This window comes from Salmo trutta, chromosome 23, assembly GCF_901001165.1.
Source record: "Salmo trutta chromosome 23, fSalTru1.1, whole genome shotgun sequence".
NCBI classification, from domain to species: Eukaryota; Metazoa; Chordata; class Actinopteri; order Salmoniformes; family Salmonidae; genus Salmo; species Salmo trutta.
Window position 1 is genome coordinate 39,172,424 of NC_042979.1, and position 21,864 is coordinate 39,194,287.

At 43.2% G+C, this 21,864-nt stretch overlaps 1 protein-coding gene across 5 annotated transcripts in view; it reads right to left on the bottom strand.

The window, feature by feature from the left end:
- dennd1a (DENN/MADD domain containing 1A) overlaps positions 1-21,864 on the bottom strand; it is a 145,718-nt gene that overhangs the window by 46,366 nt on the left and 77,488 nt on the right. For all 5 annotated transcript variants that reach the window (XM_029710252.1, XM_029710254.1, XM_029710251.1 and 2 more), the window contains exons 6-7: positions 3,789-3,858; positions 2,406-2,486 (exon numbers count right to left, since the gene is read on the bottom strand). In XM_029710252.1, coding sequence (XP_029566112.1) covers positions 2,406-2,486; positions 3,789-3,858 — 151 coding nt within the window. The remainder of the gene's footprint in view (positions 1-2,405; positions 2,487-3,788; positions 3,859-21,864) is intronic.

Here is a 21,864-nt window from a genome sequence, read left to right on the forward strand (position 1 = left end):
AGGCTCCCTATTTTTTGGTGTGTAACTCTGACTCACTCCATTGCCCGTGAAACGCTTTGAGTAGGCGCCCTAACATGGAGCTCTGAGTGATTCCTAAAAATCCTTCAAATGGAACGGCCTGTGTTGTAACCCATCATGCAGGACAGCTGAGGGATAAGCCTCTGAGGGTCGGGGAAATGGTTCCCCACTCGGCAGGGGTGGCAGCCTTGGTGCTCCCCCCATTGAACCCACAACTGACCCGAAAACAGTCGGCAAGAATCAAAGCATCCTCTATGAAGGATAAGAACCGCAACGTACAGTTGAAGTCGGAAGTTTACATACACTAGATTGGAGTCATTAAAACTCGTTTTTCAACCACTCCACAAATTTCTTGTTAACTAACAATAGTTTTGGAAATGACACAAGTAATTTTTCCAACAATTGTTTACAGACAGATTATTTCACTTATAATTCACTGTATCACAATTCCAGTGGGTGAGAAATGTACATACACTAAGATGACTGTGCCTTTAAACAGCTTGGAAAATTCCAGAAAATGATGTCATGGCTTTAGATACTTCTGATAGACTAATTGACGTCATTTGAGTCAATTGGAGGTGGACCTGTGGATGTATTTCAAGGCCTACCTTCAAACTCAGTGCCTCTTTGCTTGACATCATGGGAAAATCAAAAGAAATCAGCCAAGACCTCAGAAAAAAATTGTAAACCTCCACAAGTCTGATTCATCCTTGGGAGCAATTTCCAAATGCCTGAAGGTACCACGTTCATCTCTACAAACAATAGTACGCAAGTATAATCACCATGGGACCAAGCAGCCTTCATACTGCTCAGGAAGGAGATGTGTTCTGTTTCCTAGAGATTAACGTATTTTGGTGCAAAAAGTGCAAATCAATCCCAGAACAATAGCAAAGGACCTTGTGAAGATGCTGGAGGAAACAGGTACAAAAGTATCTATATCCACAGTAAAACGAGTCCTATATCAACATAACCTGAAAGGCCGCTCAGCAAGGAAGAAGCCACTGCTCCAAAACCACCATAAAAAAGCCAGACTACGGTTCGCAACTGCACATGGGGACAAAGATCATACTTTTTGAAGAAATGTCCTCTGGTCTGATGAAGCAAAAATAGAACTGTTGGGGCCTTAATGACCATCGTTATGTTTGGAGGAAAAAGGGGGAGGCTTGCAAGCCGAAGAACACCATCCCAACCGTGAAGCACGGGGGTGGCAGCATCATGTTGTGGGGGTGCTTTGCTGCAGGAGGGACTGGTGCACTTCACAAAATAGATGGCATCATGAGGGAGGAAAATTATGTGAATATATTGAAGCAACATCTCAAGACATCAGTCAGGAAGTTAAAGCTTGGTCGCAAATGGGTCTTCCAAATGGACAATGACCCCAAACATACTTCCAAAGTTGTGGCAAAATGGCTTAATGACAACAAAGTCAAGGTATTGGAGTGGCCATTACGAAGCCCTGATCTCAATCCCATAGAAAATTTGTGGGCAAAACTGAAAAGCCGTATGCGAGCAACGAGGCCTACAAACCTGATTCAGTTACACCAGCTCTGTTAGGAGGAATGGGACAAAATTCACCCAACTTATTGTGGGAAGCTTGTGGAAGGCTACCCGAAACGTTTGACCCAAGTTAAACAATTTAAAGGTAATGCTACCAAATACAAATTGAGTGTATGTAAACTTCTGACCCACTGGGAATGTGATGAAAGACATAAAAGCTGAAATAAATCATTCTCTCTACTATTATTCTGACATTTCACATTCTTAAAATAAAGTGGTGATCATAACTGACCTAAAAGAGGACATTTTTACTTGGATTAAATGTCAGGAACTGTGACAAAATTGAGTTTAAATGTATTTGGCTAAGGTGTATGTAAACTTCCGACTTCAACTGTATCTCAAAGCACCCACTAAAAAGGATAAGGCTGTACCTCACTGACCCAAGTGCTATGGCCATGAGATGGGATATATTGATGTATTCTGCAACAACAACAAAAAACATACTATAGGCGTATATACTGTGTGATAAATGTAGATATCTAAAGGGGGTTTCAAGTGACAGGTGCAAGAATGGTATTGCCTCAAGATAGACATTGTTTTTTGGCATTGCGACAAGTTAAGCAGTGCTTTTGGGACATTGCCACAGCACTCAAAGTAAAAAAAAAACTGAACTTTCAACCACTGCCGCGCCTGACCCTACAGCTCTTGGCACCTTGCTTGTATCAAGTGAAGGGCCCTGAAGTGTGATGATGTTTGCTAATTCTGCAACCTTGCTAATGAGCCGTGAATTTTAAGCATAATGGACAACTAGTGATCGAACATTTGAATGTGTTGCTCCTCTGATAAGGTGGCCAGCCATGAAGTCTACGGGGAGTTGGTCAAAGTCTTACCACGCTAAGATGGACTGGCACTCCAGGATCAGGGATGGGGAGTGTATGGAGTGACTCCAGGAGCTCTCGCCACTGACTCTCCTGAAATACACACACAAACAGGCACGTACGATCTCACACGATGCCTCACAGGAACCCTATTATAAATAGCAACAGGAACAAAATGTTTATGCAAAAAAAAATTGCTGACAATATCCCCTCCTTATAATATTATGGCATCTCGGAGGAAATAACCAATAGCCTACAGACCAGTACATTGTACTTTGACAACAAAACATATCTTTATCCTGTTAATGGCTGCCGATGCTACAGTATAATCTCTGTTCACTATCTCCCAGGTATGGGGCTGTGTCTGCCATCTCCCAGGTATAGGGCTGGGTCTGCTATCTCCCAGGTATAGGGCTGGGTCTGCTATCTCCCAGGTATAGGGCTGGGTCTGCTATCTCCCAGGTATAGGGCTGGGTCTGCTATCTCCCAGGTATAGGGCTGGGTCTGCTATCTCCCAGGTATAGGGCTGGGTCTGCTATCTCCCAGGTATAGGGCTGGGTCTGCTATCTCCCAGGTATAGGGCTTTGTCTGCTATCTCCCAGGTATAGGGCTTTGTCTGACAACCATAAGCAGCAAACATGTAAAGCTGAGGCTTGAACAGATGTTTTCCAAAGTGCTCTGAATACATTACTTAAAATGTCTGAATGCCTGTCGATTAAGCTCAATTTGATTTGAATCCTATAATGATTATTTAAGTCTCTTTGTGCTTTTAAGTTGTTTGGTTTTCAGTATCACCTACGTGTGCAGAGAGAGTGATGTGTTTGTTAATATTGTATTACACAGTCAGCAGAAAGAGTTGAAGACAAAATGAGAGGAGTTGAATGTCACTCCTGACATCTATTTTCTATTGAGAGAAAAGGTGAGAAAAAAGCTGTCCCCAGACAGAAAGAGAGAGAGGAAAGAGAGGGAGGGGGAGACGGGGAGACAGTGAGTGAGTGAGTGAGTGAGTGAGTGAGTGAGTGAGTGAGTGAGTGAGTGAGTGAGTGATGTTTGTCAGTAGGGTGGCAGCTCTGACAGAGGGGACACCACTTTAATATTAGATGGGATGGCTGTCACCCAAGACACAGGGAAAGAAAAAGATAAAGAAAGGTGACAGTCTTTCTACTGCAGCGGAATTCTCTGTCTGCCTCTAACTACTCTAATGAAGACCAAGAGCCGAAACACATTGGTTTTTACTTTTAACAATAAACAAGCTTTTGTATCAGGAGTTGCTAAATCTCCTCTATACCTACCTCCATCAAATGTATTTTATTCTAGAAAGCCCTTTTTACATCATCAAGCTTCACCCTAACTACAATGACCACTATTATTTTTGATTTCATTGAGAATACTGACCTGGCCTTTGATTGTGAAGTCAGCGAGGATATTGAGCAGCTTGTAGAATACCTCAAACCAGGGCAGATAGCTGGAATAAAATAAATACAGAGAATTTCAGGGTAACAATCTCTATGAACTGATGTGTCTAATGCATTAGAAATGAATTTATAACAACTTCCTCACACATCATTATAGCGCTTATCTTTTGTCATTGGTAAATCAAATGTTTCCTATCATCATTGTTTGATTATATTTCACTTATTGTCATCCCTTGTACATCTCCCTGGTCCCATCCCACACCATGGAAAGGAATGTGAACAATAGGGGAAATAGCTGTCATCAAGACAGTTATATCTAAGCGTGAAAGAGGAGGGAGGACCGAACAGTGGTGTGTTCTCTCCTCTCCAGTGGTTCTTCTTCACTGTCTGGTTCTCACTCACTGAGTCATTCATCTGACAGCAGCTGTGTGTGTGTGTGTGTGTGTGTGTGTGTGTGTGTGTGTGTGTGTGTGTGTGTGTGTGTGTGTGTGTGTGTGTGTGTGTGTGTGTGTGTGTGTGTGGAGAAACAACATCCAAGAAGGAGCTGCACTACAGGATATAGACCTCCACCAGAGGACAAGCAGCAGCTACGCAAGGAGAGACTCAATACCTGGAAGGTCCAACCACCACTCACCCCTGCCCAAACTGCACCAAAATATGTGGCTCCCGGATTGGCCTCTACAGCCATCTGAAGACCCACAAACAGAAGACCCCATGGAGGATAATCATACTCTTACTCGAGTGATCATTGATGATGATGATGTGTGTGTGTGTGTGTGTGTGTGTGTGTGTGTGCGCGTGCCCAGCAATAAGCATTCAGTGAGTATCCTTTAGGAGACAGGCTCGTCCAGAATACAGAACAGAAGCCGTACTCTCCATCTCCTCCTGTGGCCCTGAGGGTGACCGAGTGAAAGAAGAGAGGTATAGGGGTTAGAGAGAGGAGTGTGTAGGTGAAGAAGAAACAGAGAAGAGGAAGAGAGGAGGGGAAGAGAGGAGAAGAACGAAGAGGGAAGAAGAAGAGGAAGAGAGGAGGGGAAGAGGGAAAAAGGGGAAGGAGGTAGCCAAAGGTAAACGAAAGATGTCTGACAGAAGGCAGCAACCATCTCTCACCCTCTATTTGTCTCTCTTTCTCTCTGCCACACGTTCCGGTCCTCCGAGCGACGTCATAGAAAAGTCCTCAGCCCTAATTAGAATGTCTCGACAAGAGAGACACCACCGGCTGAGGCTTGTTGCTTCGCCGAGTGAGACCGGGACGGGCTTGGCGGCACGCTGAAATGTCACAGTTCCCTCATTACGGAGACAGGTTTAACGGGCGAGCTGCCGGCAACGGTAATTTGACTGGGCTCGTTTTTATTTACATTCGGAGCGACTGGCGAGGTGGCTGATTGCGAGGCTACACCTCCTCCTCGCCTTTAATTGCGACCGGCAGTCGGCCGTGAATGTGCCCGCCAAGAAGGGCTCTCTCCAGCGGCGGACTTGCTCATTACCGTAGCGGACATTGCCACAAGCTTCACAACCCTCCCCTCTTCCACCACCCCCCGTTCCCCTCCCCTCGCTCCAGATCCCACCGCCTACACCAACTGTCTCCCTGACGACTTTGTGCTTAATCCCCCTTTGGCCTTCATCCAGGTCGTATTCAAAGATTATATTTCTGTATTTAAATTATATGAAGAGTGCAACTTTGGTTTTTATCAATACAGAAAACAGCAGAGAATAAATTAGTTTTGCCCATCTAGCAGTGCAGATCCGCTCATCTTAAGTTTGAGATGGCTTTAAAAGTACAACAACCTTTTCATGCTCTGCCAGTATGGATATACTGTGGTACCTGTCTTGGTATCGATTACCAGTAGAGTTGACCGCTAAAAGCTGGAGAAGACCTGGGCGACATTAAGTGTATCAGAGTTTATTGCATAAAAGCAACCAAGCAGAAAAGCCTCTAAACTAATTTGACAAACCAAATTGTTGGTTTACCCACAATTTAAAAACAAATACTAAATCTGAGATTATTGTGGGGGCTGTTTGAGAAGGTTTGAATCCTAAGCATCCTGCCTACACATAGTTTGAAGTACAATATCAACAGAGCTACTGTAGTAGGTCAAAGCTGTGTGCTGGAAAACCTTGGTAGAGCATGGGTGGAATAGGCATTTCCTTTCTTTTTCGACTTCTTACTTTTCACTTAAAACATCCTTTTTTGTTTTTAATACCATTAAGGCCTTATCAGATACATCATTATCATAAACAAAAACAGGGCGGCTTTACTGGAAAACCCACTTCGGAATTAAACGGCAAAAAATTCCTAAATGACCTAGCAGGTGTCAGTTGCATTCTATGTAGTTATAATCAAGTCTGTGTGACTCAACATTAGCTCTGGGGAGGATAAGATCTCAAGCAGATCCCAAGAGAGATTACTCATCACGGCAAACCACCTCCGCTACACAGAGGCTTTCAACAACAAAAAAGTTGGAAGTCTTAAAGTTTCTACGGCTACAGTAGCCTTTCCTGTTGCCTTCCTTTTCTCCCTCCCTCCCTCCCTCAGTCCCATGCAGAGCTGTGAGCAGTATCTAGCTGGCGCAGCCAAGGCGTGATGCGATATGTTACCCAAGTCTACGTGTCTCACTCCCCTCCCAACCCCCCGTCTGTGTGCATGTGTCTGTCTGGGGAAAAGGCCTGGTTCGATCTTCTCACGGCAAGCCAAAGCCACACGCAATACACATACTTTTCTCCCCAGTGGCTTTAACCCTGGTTCCCGACCAGCTTTTGAATCTGTTTATAGAAGTGTGGGAGAGGTGTTTTTTATACAAAGCTGCAAGGTGCTCTGGTCGAGTCTATTTGTAATAAAAAAATACTCTAAAATATGCCATGCATTTTTTAATTGAGTGAAAAAAGGGGGAGGATTTTAGTATGGAGGATACGAGGTAAGTATGTGACCTGCATGCACAGCAGCAACCGATTCTGTTATGGGTGCAGAGTTTATGTACCGGGGGCCGCTCGCGGGTTCTTTAGTATTCTGCATTTCATTAGCCCAGATGAGCGCTCAACATCCTTGACTCTGCGAGCGGGATCAGTGTTGGGAGCTAGGATTATTCCAAGCTCTACACCCTCCTCCGCTCCATCTCTCCCTTTCCTCCCCTCCACCCCTCCCAACCTCAGCTACTGCCTCTTAATGAGGCCTGGCCATGAATCCATTACTCATTAATGTAGCAGAGAGCATCAACAATGGCCCATGATAGAAATGCAGAGGGGTTATGATAGGTTTGGCCAATGATCACTGGAATGCAAAAAGCAGCGGTGGTGGAGTAGCATGATATAAGGAATCAAATCCTAATGTGCAGCCGGGTATCAGTTTCTAGGTGTCACATTGTGACGCATTTGCAAAAAGATACGTATGACAATGAGGGTCAATGAGCTTTGCAGCCAACCGCTGCTAGGCTGTTAGTTCGAGTCTGTTCGAGGCGCAAACATAAAATAAAACTGTATTAATTAAAGTAATCTTCGTTGTGATTTTGACGTTGTTTGTTGTCCTTTTGGGAGCATACATTTGTATTACTTTTATGTGGGAGGCTAGTTAGCTACATAAGGAAAAAAGTGGATGGATGGATGCTAGATTTGAATCCTAAGGGGTCGAATGACTCGAGGATGAAGCTTTCCTCTTATTAAAGAAACAGCCATGTCGGCAGATTTGTGTCTAATTAGCATGTCAATAGTCGGTAAATAGAATAAAGTAATGTTTTTCTCCTCCCGATGACACTGCGGAGGTGTATGTGTAACATGGTTCTGAAGCCATTTTAACTGCTTTTAACAGAGCCAATTTATTGCATAGAAATATTTGTTTATATTTCAATAATTACAACCACGGCTGATGAAAACACAGCGAGAGTAGATTTAATAAAACCGCTTGCTTGCTTTGTAGAGACTGCTTTGTAGATAGTGAAGGTCAACAGCACTATGCCACAGTAGACCAAACGACATACACCACAGACAAAACACTCCCTGTGTTTCAATTCAGTGCTTTTGTTGATAGTCTACAGGATAAAGACGGCAGAGACACTTAACATTTTCAACCCCAGACCTGAATGACCTCTTGATTAAATAATAACATAACCCACCGGGCTCCAAAAAAACCTGCAAAAATCCATTAAGATTTATTTTTTATATAATTTGATTAGCTGCTATTAGCTTCCTTTTTCTCCAAAGGTCAATTTTTCATTTGCCTAGCCAGATTTGGAGAAACATCTGTTTCGCTAAGCTTAATGGGTGACTGTGTTAAAGAATGCCATACGAGGGAAGCTAAAGTGCTGCTGGAAGTTAATTGACTCATTTGAACTGGGACATCTGCTCGTCGTTTGTTAGCCGCAGACGCTTTTGTGTTCTCTAGGAATAACGACACATGCCTGACGAAGGATTAAAGGGGGAAAAGTATCACACGTACCCAGAAAGCATACACCCCTTCATAAGATCGCTGAGTAGTTGTCTTGGGATTGTGGTGCTGGGTGAAGACTTGTATTGACAGCTCGTAGTCAATGGTAAGATGGAGAAGAATGTTAAGCATTACTTCTGTGATATTTTACATCAGGGGATATTAAATAATATTGAATTGAACTCCAATGACTTGAGAGGTCAAGGAAGAGGTGGAAGAAGACATGGAGGAAGAAATGAAGTCAAGAGTAAAGGTCCAAGAGAGGGAGCAGTTGTGACAGCGGTTTGCCTGCATGGTGACATCTCTATCATGCTCTCAGAGTCCTCTGCATCTACATTCTGGACAGGGCGTTCTTATAATAACCACACAAAGTCCCAGGGCTTTCTTATAATAACCACACAATGTCCCAGGGCTTTCTTATAATAACCACACAAAGTCCCAGGGCTTTCTTATAATAACCACACAATGTCCCAGGGCTTTCTTATAATAACCACACAATGTCCCAGGGCTTTCTTATAATAACCACACAATGTCCCAGTGCATTCTTATAATAACCACACAATGTCCCAGGGCTTTCTTTTAATAACCACACAATGTCCCAGGGCGTTCTTATAATAACCACACAATGTCCCAGGGCGTTCTTATAATAACCACACAAAATCCCAGGGCTTTCTTATAATAACCACACAATGTCCCAGGGCGTTCTTATAATAACCACACAATGTCCCAGGGCTTTCTTATAATAACCACACAAAGTCCCAGGGCTTTCTTATAATAACCACACAAAGTCCCAGGGCTTTCTTATAATAACCACACAATGTCCCAGGGTGTTCTTATAACCACCACACAATGTCCCAGGGCTTTCTTATAATAACCACACAAAGTCCCAGGGCTTTCTTATAATAACCACACAATGTCCCAGGGCTATCTTATAATAACCACACAAAGTCCCAGGGCTTTCTTATAATAACCACACAATGTCCCAGGGCGTTCTTATAACCACCACACAATGTCCCAGGGCTTTCTTATAATAACCACACAATGTCCGAGGGCTTTCTTATAATAACCACACAAAGTCCCAGGACTTTCTTATAATAACCACACAATGTCCCAGGGCTATCTTATAATAACCACACAAAGTCCCAGGGCTTTCTTATAATAACCACACAATGTCCCAGGGCTTTCTTATAATAACCGCACAATGTCCCAGGGCTTTCAGACAGTAACCACACAATGTCCCAGGGCGTTCTTATAATAACCGCACAATGTCCCAGGGCTTTCAGACAGTAACCACACAATGTCCCAGGGCGTTCTTATAATAACCACACAATGTCCCAGGGCTTTCAGACAGTAACCACACAATGTCCCAGGGCGTTCTTATAATAACCGCACAATGTCCCAGGGCTTTAAGACAGTAACCACACAATGTCCCAGGGCGTTCTTATAATAACCACACAATGTCCTAGGGACATTGGCCAGCGGGAAGTCAAACTGTAGAGCACATTTTTACAATTTCCCTGTTGTCTGAATAAAACTGAAAGTGGATTTGCGCCAACACGGTACAATGTGGTATGCCAGGTGTATAGATGGCTTGTCTTGTGCATATTCTCACACACACCTGCATGCTCAGAAATATTCTCTGCAGTGCACACACAGATACACTCTTCCCCGACACACACCCCACTCTCCTGTAAACACACTCACACATGCGATATAACAGCCATCTACTGTCCCCCCTCCGCGGCAGACACCACTCCTGAGCCCCTTAAAAACAAAACAGTCGGCAGAGAGACCAGGCCACGTTAAAACTTTACGAGCCCGACGCCCTCGTGCAATAGGCCGGCCGTGGCGGCACTCTTGCTGCATCAACGATTTATGACGTACTGCCAGTGCCTGTTTCGTTTGTAACCAAACACTTATTCCATTTCCTCGCCGCCAGCCCCTCAGAACTTTTGACGGAGCCTTGTTTCGCAGGGTCAGGGGTTAAACAAAGGCGGATGAGTGACTCGAAAGGCTTGTGTAAAACAGCCGGAAGGAGTATTGGGCCCCCAGGGGACCTAAGGCCGCTACACACTTTACGTAAAACGCAGCGACGGACCATCGTTTTCTAAGTAGTTCTATTTCATTTTGTGTGACTCAGATTTTGGAACGAACCATATACGACGCTCCGTCGCTCTGTTTGCGTAGGGCCCTTTATACCAGGAGAGCTTTTTAAAGAAGGTGTCGGGGAGCAGCGGAAACTGGGGCCGATTACAGGGCCAGTAAAAAGAAAGGAGTGTGAAACCACCCACTAAATTTCATTTGGCTGTATCTTCGTGGCAGGATGCCCGTCAGCCGGGCTCCGCTTGCTCAGCTACTTCTATCACGCACAAGCTGACTTGGCTAAATGTTGATGGTTTTATTTAGTGTCAAGTGCCTGGCTACCTGGAACGCGACATGTTTCCGACATGACGAGTGCTTTCATGAAACCCAATCCTCAGAGTTAAGTGGACCGTCAGTTGTAGCGTTTTCATCTTGCACAGTGATGGGACCTGACATATTATAGTAGCTAGCCATATTCAATTCCTATATCATACAATCCTTCCATACCATGGACCGTTTTAACAGGAAGTGAATTTAAAACAGGAGGTTTCCCTGGCATTGGGCCTTGTTTGACATTTGGGTGACTGTTAAATATATTTATTACTCATTAGCTAACCACAACTGCAAGTAAGGCAATCTGTACATGACCAGTCATGAGATTTTAGGCTTGCCAGGAATTTACTGTCTAAACCATGTGGTCGAACTAGTCCATGTGGTTCAATCTCAATCCCAGTACAAGGGAGATAATGAAATGGCAGCCTTGGCACTCTCAAAAGCCTACCACCTATTGCTATGACATATTTGTCAAGTAAATAAATATTTGTCAAGTAAAGCAAAGATAAGTAGCATTTACAGTTAGCCTAAGGTCCCGGGATAACACCCTACTTGATAGTTTCAGATATACTTTGAATTACTGACACACTGCCTTGGTAATCATCCGGCAATCTAACATCCCCTTCTCCAATCTCAGACACAAATCGTAAGGTTTAGCTTCAGAGTCGAGATGTGGGGGTGAGGTTGGAAGCAGGGGAAGTAGGTGAGGGGGAGGGGTGGGGGGGGGGCAGGCAGGCAGGACATAAATACGTCAACAAGCGTTTTAATTGGCTGGGAGTGAATGACTCCTGTGTATTTCCCTGGATGGCCCTTCCACTCTGCCTTTATGGTCCCTCCTCCCAGCCTGTAAAGGGCAAGGGAAGTTATTAAGCCAGGTCTGCTGCTGCTGTCACACACACACAGAGACAGTCAGACAGACAGACAGACACACAAACACAATCACACGGGGATCATTGATATGGCGACAGAAGTGGTCCTTCATCAATACATAATCATCAATACACCAGGCCTCTAGACATTCGTGTTCTACCCAAGACATATAGCATTCAACAGTGTGTGTGTGTGTGTGTGTGTGTGTGTGTGTGTGTGTGTGTGTGTGTGTGTGTGTTCGCATGAGTGTGTGCTCGGCTTTGCATTGTGGCAAGAGTGCCTCATCCATTCATCCCTTGTACAGTAAAGAGCAGACCTTAGGGTAAGCCCTGGTAGTGTATTGCTGCTGCTGCATCCACATACAGTTTTACCAACCACAACACCATCAATGGGAGGTTAAACAGCGGGACCAGCCGGCCGGTATAACCAGCCACAACACTGGGTGCTCTCAAGTGGACATTTACAAACACTGTGTGTTCAGCCAAGGACATAGCTCACCAAATAAGTCCATTTCACATTTAATCAGCCCCCATTAACACCTTAATCTCCAAACACCATTCTACGATCTCCTTCAGTCTCTTCTAACCCTCTCAACCGTACCGCTTTCCACTTAGCCGCCTGCCGGTTGGGCCCATTGCCGCCCATTGAGGTAAACTAATCGAATCCCCCAATTGATTTATTTTCCGATCGGCGCACACGTATGGTGCCGCTGTGTGTATGGTGCCGCTGTATGTGCAGGTCACAGCCTTTACTGTGTCGAAGAAGACAGAGGGGTTTGCAATGATTGCGTTTTTTGTGTCGGATGTAAACAAAGCAAGGTCAGAGGCCTAGCGCGGCTTTAATCCCCCCAGCTGAAGTGAAGAGGAGCCCCGGAGAAAGTGCCACACGCTGGGCCACTCTATAGTCCAGAGTTCCCCTCCCTAAGAGATTGTCTCTAGTCAACAGTCTGGAGAATTGGATTGGCTTTTTCCTTTCTTCATTTTTTTCTTGTTCTTTGTTTCTTTTTTGTTGGGGTCTAGTATTGGGGTCTTAATTGTGCGTGACCTCTTGGTGCTAGGTGTTGGAAATACGATAAATGAGATGAAACGTCAAAAAGGTTGTATTGATTTTAAGGGCTGACCCCAACAACAAAAAATATTGGTCGACCGAGAGTCGTCTGTTCTTTTGGTCGATTGGATTTACATTTATGTCATTTAGCATAATAAGCACACATTAATAATGTCTACACTGTATTTCTGATCAATTTGATGTTATTTTAATGGACAAAAAAAGTGCTTTCTTTCAAGAACATTATTAATGTTGCAAATGACTATTGTAGCTGGAAACGTCTGATATTTTATGGAATATCTTCATAGGCGAACAGAGGCCCGTTATCAGCAACAATCACTCCTGTGTTCCAATGGCACGTCGTGTTAGATAATCCAAGTTTATCAATTTAAAAGGCTAATTGATCATAAAAAAAAACATTTTGCGATTATGTTAGCACAGCTGAAAACTGTTGTCTGATTAAAGTAGCAATAAAACTGGCCTTCTTTAGAACAAGGACATTTCTAAATGACCCCAAACTTTTGAACTCTCTAATTATCTCCAAGTTAATGTTGAGCTAATTACAGAAAACAGCTTACGGTTGTTAGTGTGACGAAATAAAAGCAGGGCATTCTACCGAAGAACTTTAGAACTTGGAAACTGTCTTGTTGGCTTAATGTTATATCCTAATTTTAGTTTGGTACAGGTCATGTTGTTCTTCACATTACCGTCTCTGGTAAACATACACTATATCAAATATAATTTATGTTTATTTTTCACATGCATAGGATACAGAAGGTGTAAATGGTACAGTGAAATGGTTATTTGCATAATGGAGTCTTTTGTTTAGACATGTAGCTAGCTAAACAAAGAACCATAAACCCAACTCATAACGTTACTCCCATGCATGAAGCTGCAGGTAGCTAATGTTGGCTAGCTAGCTAGCAATATAAATGGATTATTGAGATACGAATAATATTACTACACAGATCATACACGTAATGTTAGCTAGCAAGCTTTAACTTGCAATGGAAACGACTTTCTGACCAAATTTGAAACGTATAATATCTGAAAATGTATCCCTCTAGATTCTTACCCGTATACATGGATGAACGCTTATCCCTCTCTGTCACAGATGCCATGGTTGCCCTTGGTTTGAATATGTAATCCGGAGACAGGCGTTTTATACAACAGCCTTCTGTGTGTTCTCTTTTCGACTCCGTCTGCATATTTGCAATCAAAGGCCAGAATTTTCTCCATCTCCTTAGCTATCATACTCTGCTTCCACCGGCATTCCACTGATTTCAAAACTTGGTCAACTTCTTCCGTGATCGCAGTTTCAGAATACTCTACAATGCCTTGTTCAATGAAGATTATTTTACCTAAATCAGGGATTTCCTCATCGTCTCCAGAAGTGGAGAGGATTAGCAACACTTTTGCAGTTCTTTGCGATACCTTTAAAAAATGCTGCGTTAGAAAGTATTACCTATACATACTAAGCAGCTCATATTATAGACAGAAGCATGCTACATGGCAGACCAATCTGAACTCATCTTTCGGCATGTTCAGCCCATCCATTATCTCAGCCAATCATGGCTAGCTGGAAGGTTCCTGGCTTTTTCTGTGGCTAAACCAACTAGGCTTGTAATTTAACAATTTTATTCATATTCACAGATGGCATACAAGTTTGTTATTAAGGCACATGAAAGTTCACATGTTCCAGAAGGCATTTCTGCAAAAAAAATGTTGAAATGCCTCACCTGTGAAGTAGTGACGTGCAACATATGCCTAGTTTCCTGAAACCAGTCACATATGAAAAAGTACACATTTTTACATTTCAAGTTTGGACACACAAACAAATTTCTGGCTTTTTCTTTATTTTGACTATTTTCTACATTGTAGAATAATAATGAAGACATCAAAACTATGAAATAACACATATGGAATCATGTAGTAACAAAAAAAGGTGTTAAACAAATCCAAATATATTTTATATTCGAGATTCTTCAAAGTTACTAAAGCAGAAGCCAGATACCAATAAAGCCTAACCAGAAGAAAAAACCCTGTTCTGGATCCTCCTCCTCCCGTTGCTGCTGGCCTTCGCAGATTCTACCATTACACTTCTAAAGTTGCCGGTAATAGGCTATAACAGAGGTCGAAAACCTTCTCCATTTGGAGTACCAAGTTGTCGTACCATTTCTACTGATCTGCGTGCCAGTTATGATTTTCATAAGCACATTTTCATGGAACTTTTTCATTTAATTTATAATAAAAGTCTTCATATCTAAAAAGCAAAGTCATGTGGTTAATCAAAATTCTATCTAAATGAAAATTATAGAAATCTAAAAGTAACTTCTATTGCCAATATGTAAAAATAGCCGACATAAAGCCAAAAAAAAAACATTGCAACCCCCAGGTACAAAATATCCTGATAAAAATAATTATACTTTAAGTCACACTGGCTACCCATGGCCTGTCTGCAAGGAACTTGAAACATTGTATCAACTATTAACTTGATCCGGCTGTAAGAAGCTCGTGCTAGCAAACTTGCAAAATCCTATAAAATATTCTGGGCCCTCACGAGTTTTCTGCACCTGTAAGCTCCAGACAGACAGACACAGCTGTAGGCTATTTTGCGCAAGGGATAAGAAGTAATCAGGTAGGCCTATTTTATGATGTTTCCACTGGATCAGAGCATGACATTTCTTTCCCCTTTCATGCTGAGTGGTTATCGAAAGAGCTGGAAAGATTTTTCAAATAGGCTACATTGAGGAACTACTGTCATTCTCAATGGATGTAAAAGCAGACTTCGTTTACTTTCTGTATGAGGTGAAGAAAAAATGACTTTGAGAAGCTCCACAGTGATAGAGAGTTAAGACAATCAGAAATAGTATCAGATCCCCAGACGGGCACATTTATAGGCCTACATTTGCGCGCAGGCCAGGTAGCCTAGGGCTACTTATAGGCCTACATTTGCGCGCAGGCCAGGTAGCCTAGGGCTACTTCTATGCGTAATCAGTAGTGTGTCCTTACTCAAGATTGACAGGAGCGTCCCAAACAAAAGACAATTAATAAATTGACAACTCGTAAATGGAATGAAATAAAGCCAAACTTTTTTTTCTCACAAGTGTAGCCTAGGTTGTGCGCTCTGCAAACAATGTGTCCACTCCAACAATGACAATGGTAAAACTGTAATAATAACATATTTAATGCATTAACAGAAATGACTGTAACCAAACAAACAGTGTAGATTAAAAATGATGAAAATGAACAGTAAATGTCTACTGGTGTGCCATCCCCGCAGCTTCCGCAATGGATTGGTCCACCGAGACAGATGTGAATCAGACAGGTGTCTCCTATGCCATCATTTTTTTAAATATTCTTTTGCCACTGCTTGACTAAAAAAATCTATCGACCAAACAATCGACCAGTCAAATAAATGTGGTCAGCCCTAGTCGATTTAGAGTATTGTTTGACAACTAGTGCACAGAAGAACTAGTCTACATACTGAGCACAAAATTAATGAAAATGTAGCAGTGTCCAAACAAGTTCTGTTTATGAACCAGTGACACTGGAGTCAAGGAACTAATGTTAACATTCAATGCTAAAAGTTCAGATGATAATTGTTAACCTCAATTCTTTGCTCAAATTTAACACAGTACGGTCAATAAACACATAATAATATAATCAATCAAACTAACAATCAAACCAAATCAAATTTAAACAAAGAACCTAGAGAATGCACCTATAAAGTAATGAATGAACATGCCTGTCACATCCACAATCCAACCAACCTTGTTGCCTCACAGGTGTGCCCTCCACTACCCCTGTTATCCTGTAGTCACCCCACTGCCCCCCTTCCCCCAAACAACAACACTAAATGCGGCCAGCCCCATGTTGCCCCCCTCCCCCATGCTCTGCCAATTGGCCTGGCCAGGCCAGAAACCTGTCAGTGTCGATTGAGTTGAGCCTGAGCGGACCTGCTAGAGAGGACGTGCTGTTCCTGCTCTGAGAGGGCCCACCACTTGTTTCGAAAGCCTGGGAAAAGAAAAGGGGGCTCCCTGTTCGCATTCCTCCCATCCGAGCTGCCAACTCTCTCTCTCTACCCCCCTCCCTCTATCCCTCCCTCAAAGTGGAGAAACAGGAGAGGACGAGGGAGGGTAAATGAGATGAACAAAAGGCGTTCTGTGGACGCGGCCCTGGCTGCTTTCCATGTCAACAGTTCGGCGGGTTCAGAGGTCACGTTAACTACATTCATACCCAGCAGCACCCTTGTTTTGCTCCATGAAGTGAGCCGCGGGGGTGGGCCCCGACTTCAGAGTTTTCATCCCTCCCTCGCACTCTCCCCCCAAACCCCCTAATCCTTCAAGATATTTCTGATCCCTTCACATGTTTCTGCTCAATTAAAACAAAATGGACGACCCTGCACTCTCTCTGGGGAGTGGGACAGACGGACAGAGAGAGAGAGCCAGAGAAACAGCAAGAGGAAAAAGTGATAGGGCCCTCCCTGAGGTGATGCGAGCTAGCCTACTCACCAGAGCTAGCCTACTCACCAGAGCTAGCCTACTCACCAGAGCAAGCCTACTCACCAGAGCTAGCCTACTCACCAGAGCTAGCCTACTCACCAGAGCTAGTCTACTCACCAGAGCTAGCCTACTCACCAGAGCTAGCCTACTCACCAGAGCTAGGCTACTCACCAGAGCTAGGCTACTCACCAGAGCTAGCCTACTCACCAGAGCTAGCCTACTCACCAGAGCTAGCCTACTCACCAGAGCTAGCCCACTCACCAGAGCTAGGCTACTAACCAGAGACAGCCTACTACCCAGAGCTAGCCTACTCACCAGAGCTAGCCTACTCACCAGAGCTAGCCTACTCACCTACTCACCAGAGCTAGCCTACTCACCAGAGCTAGCCTACTCACCAGAGCTAGCCTACTCACCAGAGCTAGGCTACTCACCAGAGCTAGGCTACTCACCAGAGCTAGTCTACTCACCAGAGCTAGCCTACTCACCAGAGCTAGGCTACTCACCAGAGCTAGGCTACTCACCAGAGCTAGGCTACTCACCAGAGCTAGTCTACTCACCAGAGCTAGCCTACTCACCTACTCACCAGAGCTAGCCAAACAAACAGGTAAATAACTACTGTGAACTTCCAATTAGAGAGAATAGAAAGAGGACCCGGTCATATAGGTGATCTGCAAATTCCATATTGGGCTAATACTATTAGCAAACAGCTAGTAGTCCATGTTTATGGACAAAAAGATGGCTTTGCTAAGTTTCACCCCCATGAAGCCCAGAAACAAGGTTCAGATTTTGGATTAGGGTGCTGGTTAGAAAGCTACAAAGCAGTATCCATCTGACTCTGACATAAAACTCAAAACATATGCATGAGTTTCAATTATTGCTGTTTCTAGAGTACATTGTGTGACTGGGCCACCAAGAATCAACATGAAGAGGATATTTTTTACACCTATTTTTACACCTTTATTTAACCAGGTAGGCCAGCTGAGAACAAGTTCTCATTTACAACTGCGACCTGGCCAAGATAAAACAAAGCAGTGCGACAAAAACAACAACACAGAGTTACACAAACAAACGTACAGTCAATAACTCAATAGAAAAAATCTAGAAACACTGTGTGCAAATGTAGAAGAGTAGGGAGGTAAGGCAATAGGCCATAGAGGCAAAGTAATTACAATTTAGCATTAATACTGGAGTGATAGATGTGCAGATGATGATGTGCAAGTCGAGATAATGTGGTGCAAAAAAGCAAGAAGATAAATAACAATATGGGGATGAGGTAATTGTGTGTGCTATTTACAGATTGGCTGTGTACAGGTACAGTGATCGGTAAGGTGCTCTGACAGCTGATGCTTAAAGTTAGAGAGGGAGATATAAGTCTCCAGCTTCAGTGATTTTTGCAATTCGCTCCAGTCATTGGCAGCAGAGAACTGGAAGGAAGGCGGCCAAAGGAAGTGTTGGCTTTGGGGGTGACCAGTGAGATATACCTGCTGGAGCGCGTGCTACGGGTGGGTGCTGCTATGGTGACCAGTGAGCTGAGATAAGGCAGAGCTTTACCTAGCAAAGACTTATAGATGACCTGGAGCCAGTGGGTTTGGCGACGAATATATAGCGAGGGCCAGCCAACGAGAACATACAGGTCGCAGTGATGGGTAGTATATGGGGCTTTGGTGACAAAACAGATGGCACTGTGATAGACTGCATCCAGTTTGCTGAGTAGCGTGTTGGAGGCTATTTTGTAAATGACATCGTCGAAGTCAAGGATCGGTAGGATAGTCAGTTTTACGAGGGTATGTTTGGCAGCATGAGTGAAGGAGGCTTTGTTGCGAAATAGGAAGCCGATTCTAGATTTAATTTTGGATTGGAGATGCTTAATATGAGTCTGGAAGGAGAGTTTACAGTCTAACCAGACACCTAGGTATTTGTAGTTGTCCACGTATTCTAAGTCAGAACCGTCCAGAGTAGTGATGCTAGTCGGGCGGGCGGGTGTGGGCAGCAATCGGTTGAAGAGCATGCATTTAGTTTTACTAGCATTTAAAATAGAGGTCAACCGATAATGATTTTTCAACGCCGATACCGATTATTGGAGGACCACAAAAAGCCGATGCCGATTAATCGGCCGATTTATATATATATATTTGTAATAATGACAATTACAACAATACTGAATGAACACTTTTATTTTATCTTAATATAATACATAAATAAACATCTATCTAGTCTCAAATAAATAATGAAACATGTTCAATTTGGTTTAAATAATGCAAAAAACAGAGTGTTGGTGAAGAAAGTAAAAGTGCAATATGTGCCATGTAAAAAAAGCTAACGTTTAAGTTCCTTGCTCAGAACATAAGAACATATGAAAGCTGGTGGTTCCTTTTAACATGAGTCTTCAATATTCCCAGTTAAGAAGTTTTAGGTTGTAGATATTATAGGAATTATAGGACTATTTCTCTCTATACCGTTTGTATTTCATATACCATTGACTTCTTATAGGCACTATAGTATTGCCAGCCAAATCTCGGGAGTTGATAGGCTTGAAGTTATAAACAGTGCTGTTCTTCAAGCATTGCGAAGAGCTGCTGGCAAATGCAGGAAAGTGCTGTTTGAATGAATGCTTTCAAGCCTGCTGCTGACTACCACCGCTCAGTCAGAATGCTCTATCAAATATCAAATCATAGACTTAATTATAATATAATAAACACACAGAAACACAAGCCTTTGGTCGGGGCGGCAGGTAGCCTAGTGGTTAGAGCGTTGGACTAATAACCGAAAGATTGCAAGATCGAATCCCTGAGCTGACAAGGTAAAAATCTGCTGTCCTGCCCCTGAACAAGGCAGTTAACCCACTGTTCCTAGGCCATCATTGAAAATAAGAATTTGTTCATAATTGACTTGCCTAGTAAAATAAAAACGTATATGGTCAAATCATTATGAAAACAAAACTTTTATTCTTTCAGTGAAATACGGAACCGTTCCGTATTTTATCGAACGGGTGGCATCCATAAGTCAAAATATTGCTGTTACATTGCACAACCTTCAATGTTATGTCATAATTATGTAAAATTCTGGCAAATTAATTACTGTCATTGATAGGAAGAAATGGTCTTCACACAGTTCGCAATGAGCCAGACGGCCCAAACTTCTGCATATAACCTGACTCTGCTTGCACAGAACGCAAGAGAAGTGGCACAATTTCCCTAGTTAATATTGCCAGCTAACATTCATTTATTTTAACAAAATATGCAGGTTTTAAAAAATCTACTTGTGTATTGATTTTAATAAAGGCATTGATGTTTATGGTTAGGTACATTGGTGCAACGACAGTGCTTTTTTTGCGAATGCGCTTGTTAAATCATCACCCGTTTGGCAAAGTAGGCTGTGATACGATGATAAATTAACAGGCACCGCATTGATTATTTGCAACGCAGAACAAGCTAGTTAAACTAGTAATATCATCAACTAGTGATTATATTAAGACTGATTGTTTTTTTACAAGATAAGTTTAATTCTAGCTAGCAACTTACCTTGGCTCCTTGCTGCACTCGCATATCAGGTGGTCAGCCTGCCACGCAGTCTCCTCGTGGAGTGCAATGTAATCCAAAAATGTTATAAAAACTTGAAATCGGCCCTAATTAATCGGCCATGCTGATTAATCGGTTGACCTCTAATTTAAAAGCAGTTGGAGGCCATGGAAGAAGTGTTTAATTGCATTGAAGCTCGTTTGGAGGTTTGTTAACACAGCGTCCAAAGAAGGGACAGATGTATACAGAATGGTGTCGTCTGCGTAGAGGTGGATCAGAGAATCACCAGCAGCAAGAGTGACATCATTGATATATACAGAGACCAGGTCGATGAGACCTTGGCCAGGTCGATGAAGACAGCTGCACAGTACTGTCTTTTATCGATGGCGGTTATGATATCGTTTAGGACTTTGAGCGTGGCTGAGGTGCACCCATGACCAGCACGGAAACCAGATTGCATAGTGGAGAAGGTACGGTGGGGTTCGAAATGATCGGTGATCTGTTGGTTAACTTGGCTTTCGAAGATTTTAGAAAGGCAGGGCAGGATGGCTATATGTCTATAACAGTTTGGGTCTAGAGTGTCTCCCCCTTTAAACAGAGGAATGACCGTGGCAGCTTTCCAATATTTGGGGATCTCAGATGATACGAAAGAGAGGTTGAACAGGCGAGTAATAGGGGTTGCAACAATTTTGGAGGATCATTTTAGAAAGAGAGGGTCCAGATTGTCTAGCCCAGCTGATTTGTAGGGATCCAGATTTTGCAGCTATTTCAGAACATCAGCTGTCTGGATTTGGGTGAAGGATAAGAAGGGGGGCTTGGGAAAGTTGCTGCAGGGGGTGCAAAGCTGTTGGCCGGGGTATGGGTAGCCAGGTGGAAAGCATGGCCAGCCGTAGAAAAATTATTGAAATGATCGATTATTGTAGATTTATCGGTGGTGACAGTGTTTCCTAACCTCAGTGCAGTGGGCAGCTGGGAGGAGGTGCTCTTTTTCTCCATGGACTTTACATTGTCCCAAAACTTTTGGGAATTTGTGCTACAGGATGTACATTTCTGTTTGAAAAATCTAGCCTTTGCTTTCCTAACTGACTGTGTATATTGGTTCCTAACTTCCCTGAAAAGCTGCATATCGCAGGGGCTATTCGATGCTAATGCAGAACGCCACAGGATGTTTTTGTGCTGGTCAAGGGCAGTCAAGTCTGGGGTGAACCAAATGCTATATATCTGTTCTTAGTTATACATTTTTGGAATGGGGCATGCTTATTTAAGATGGTGAGGAAAGCACTT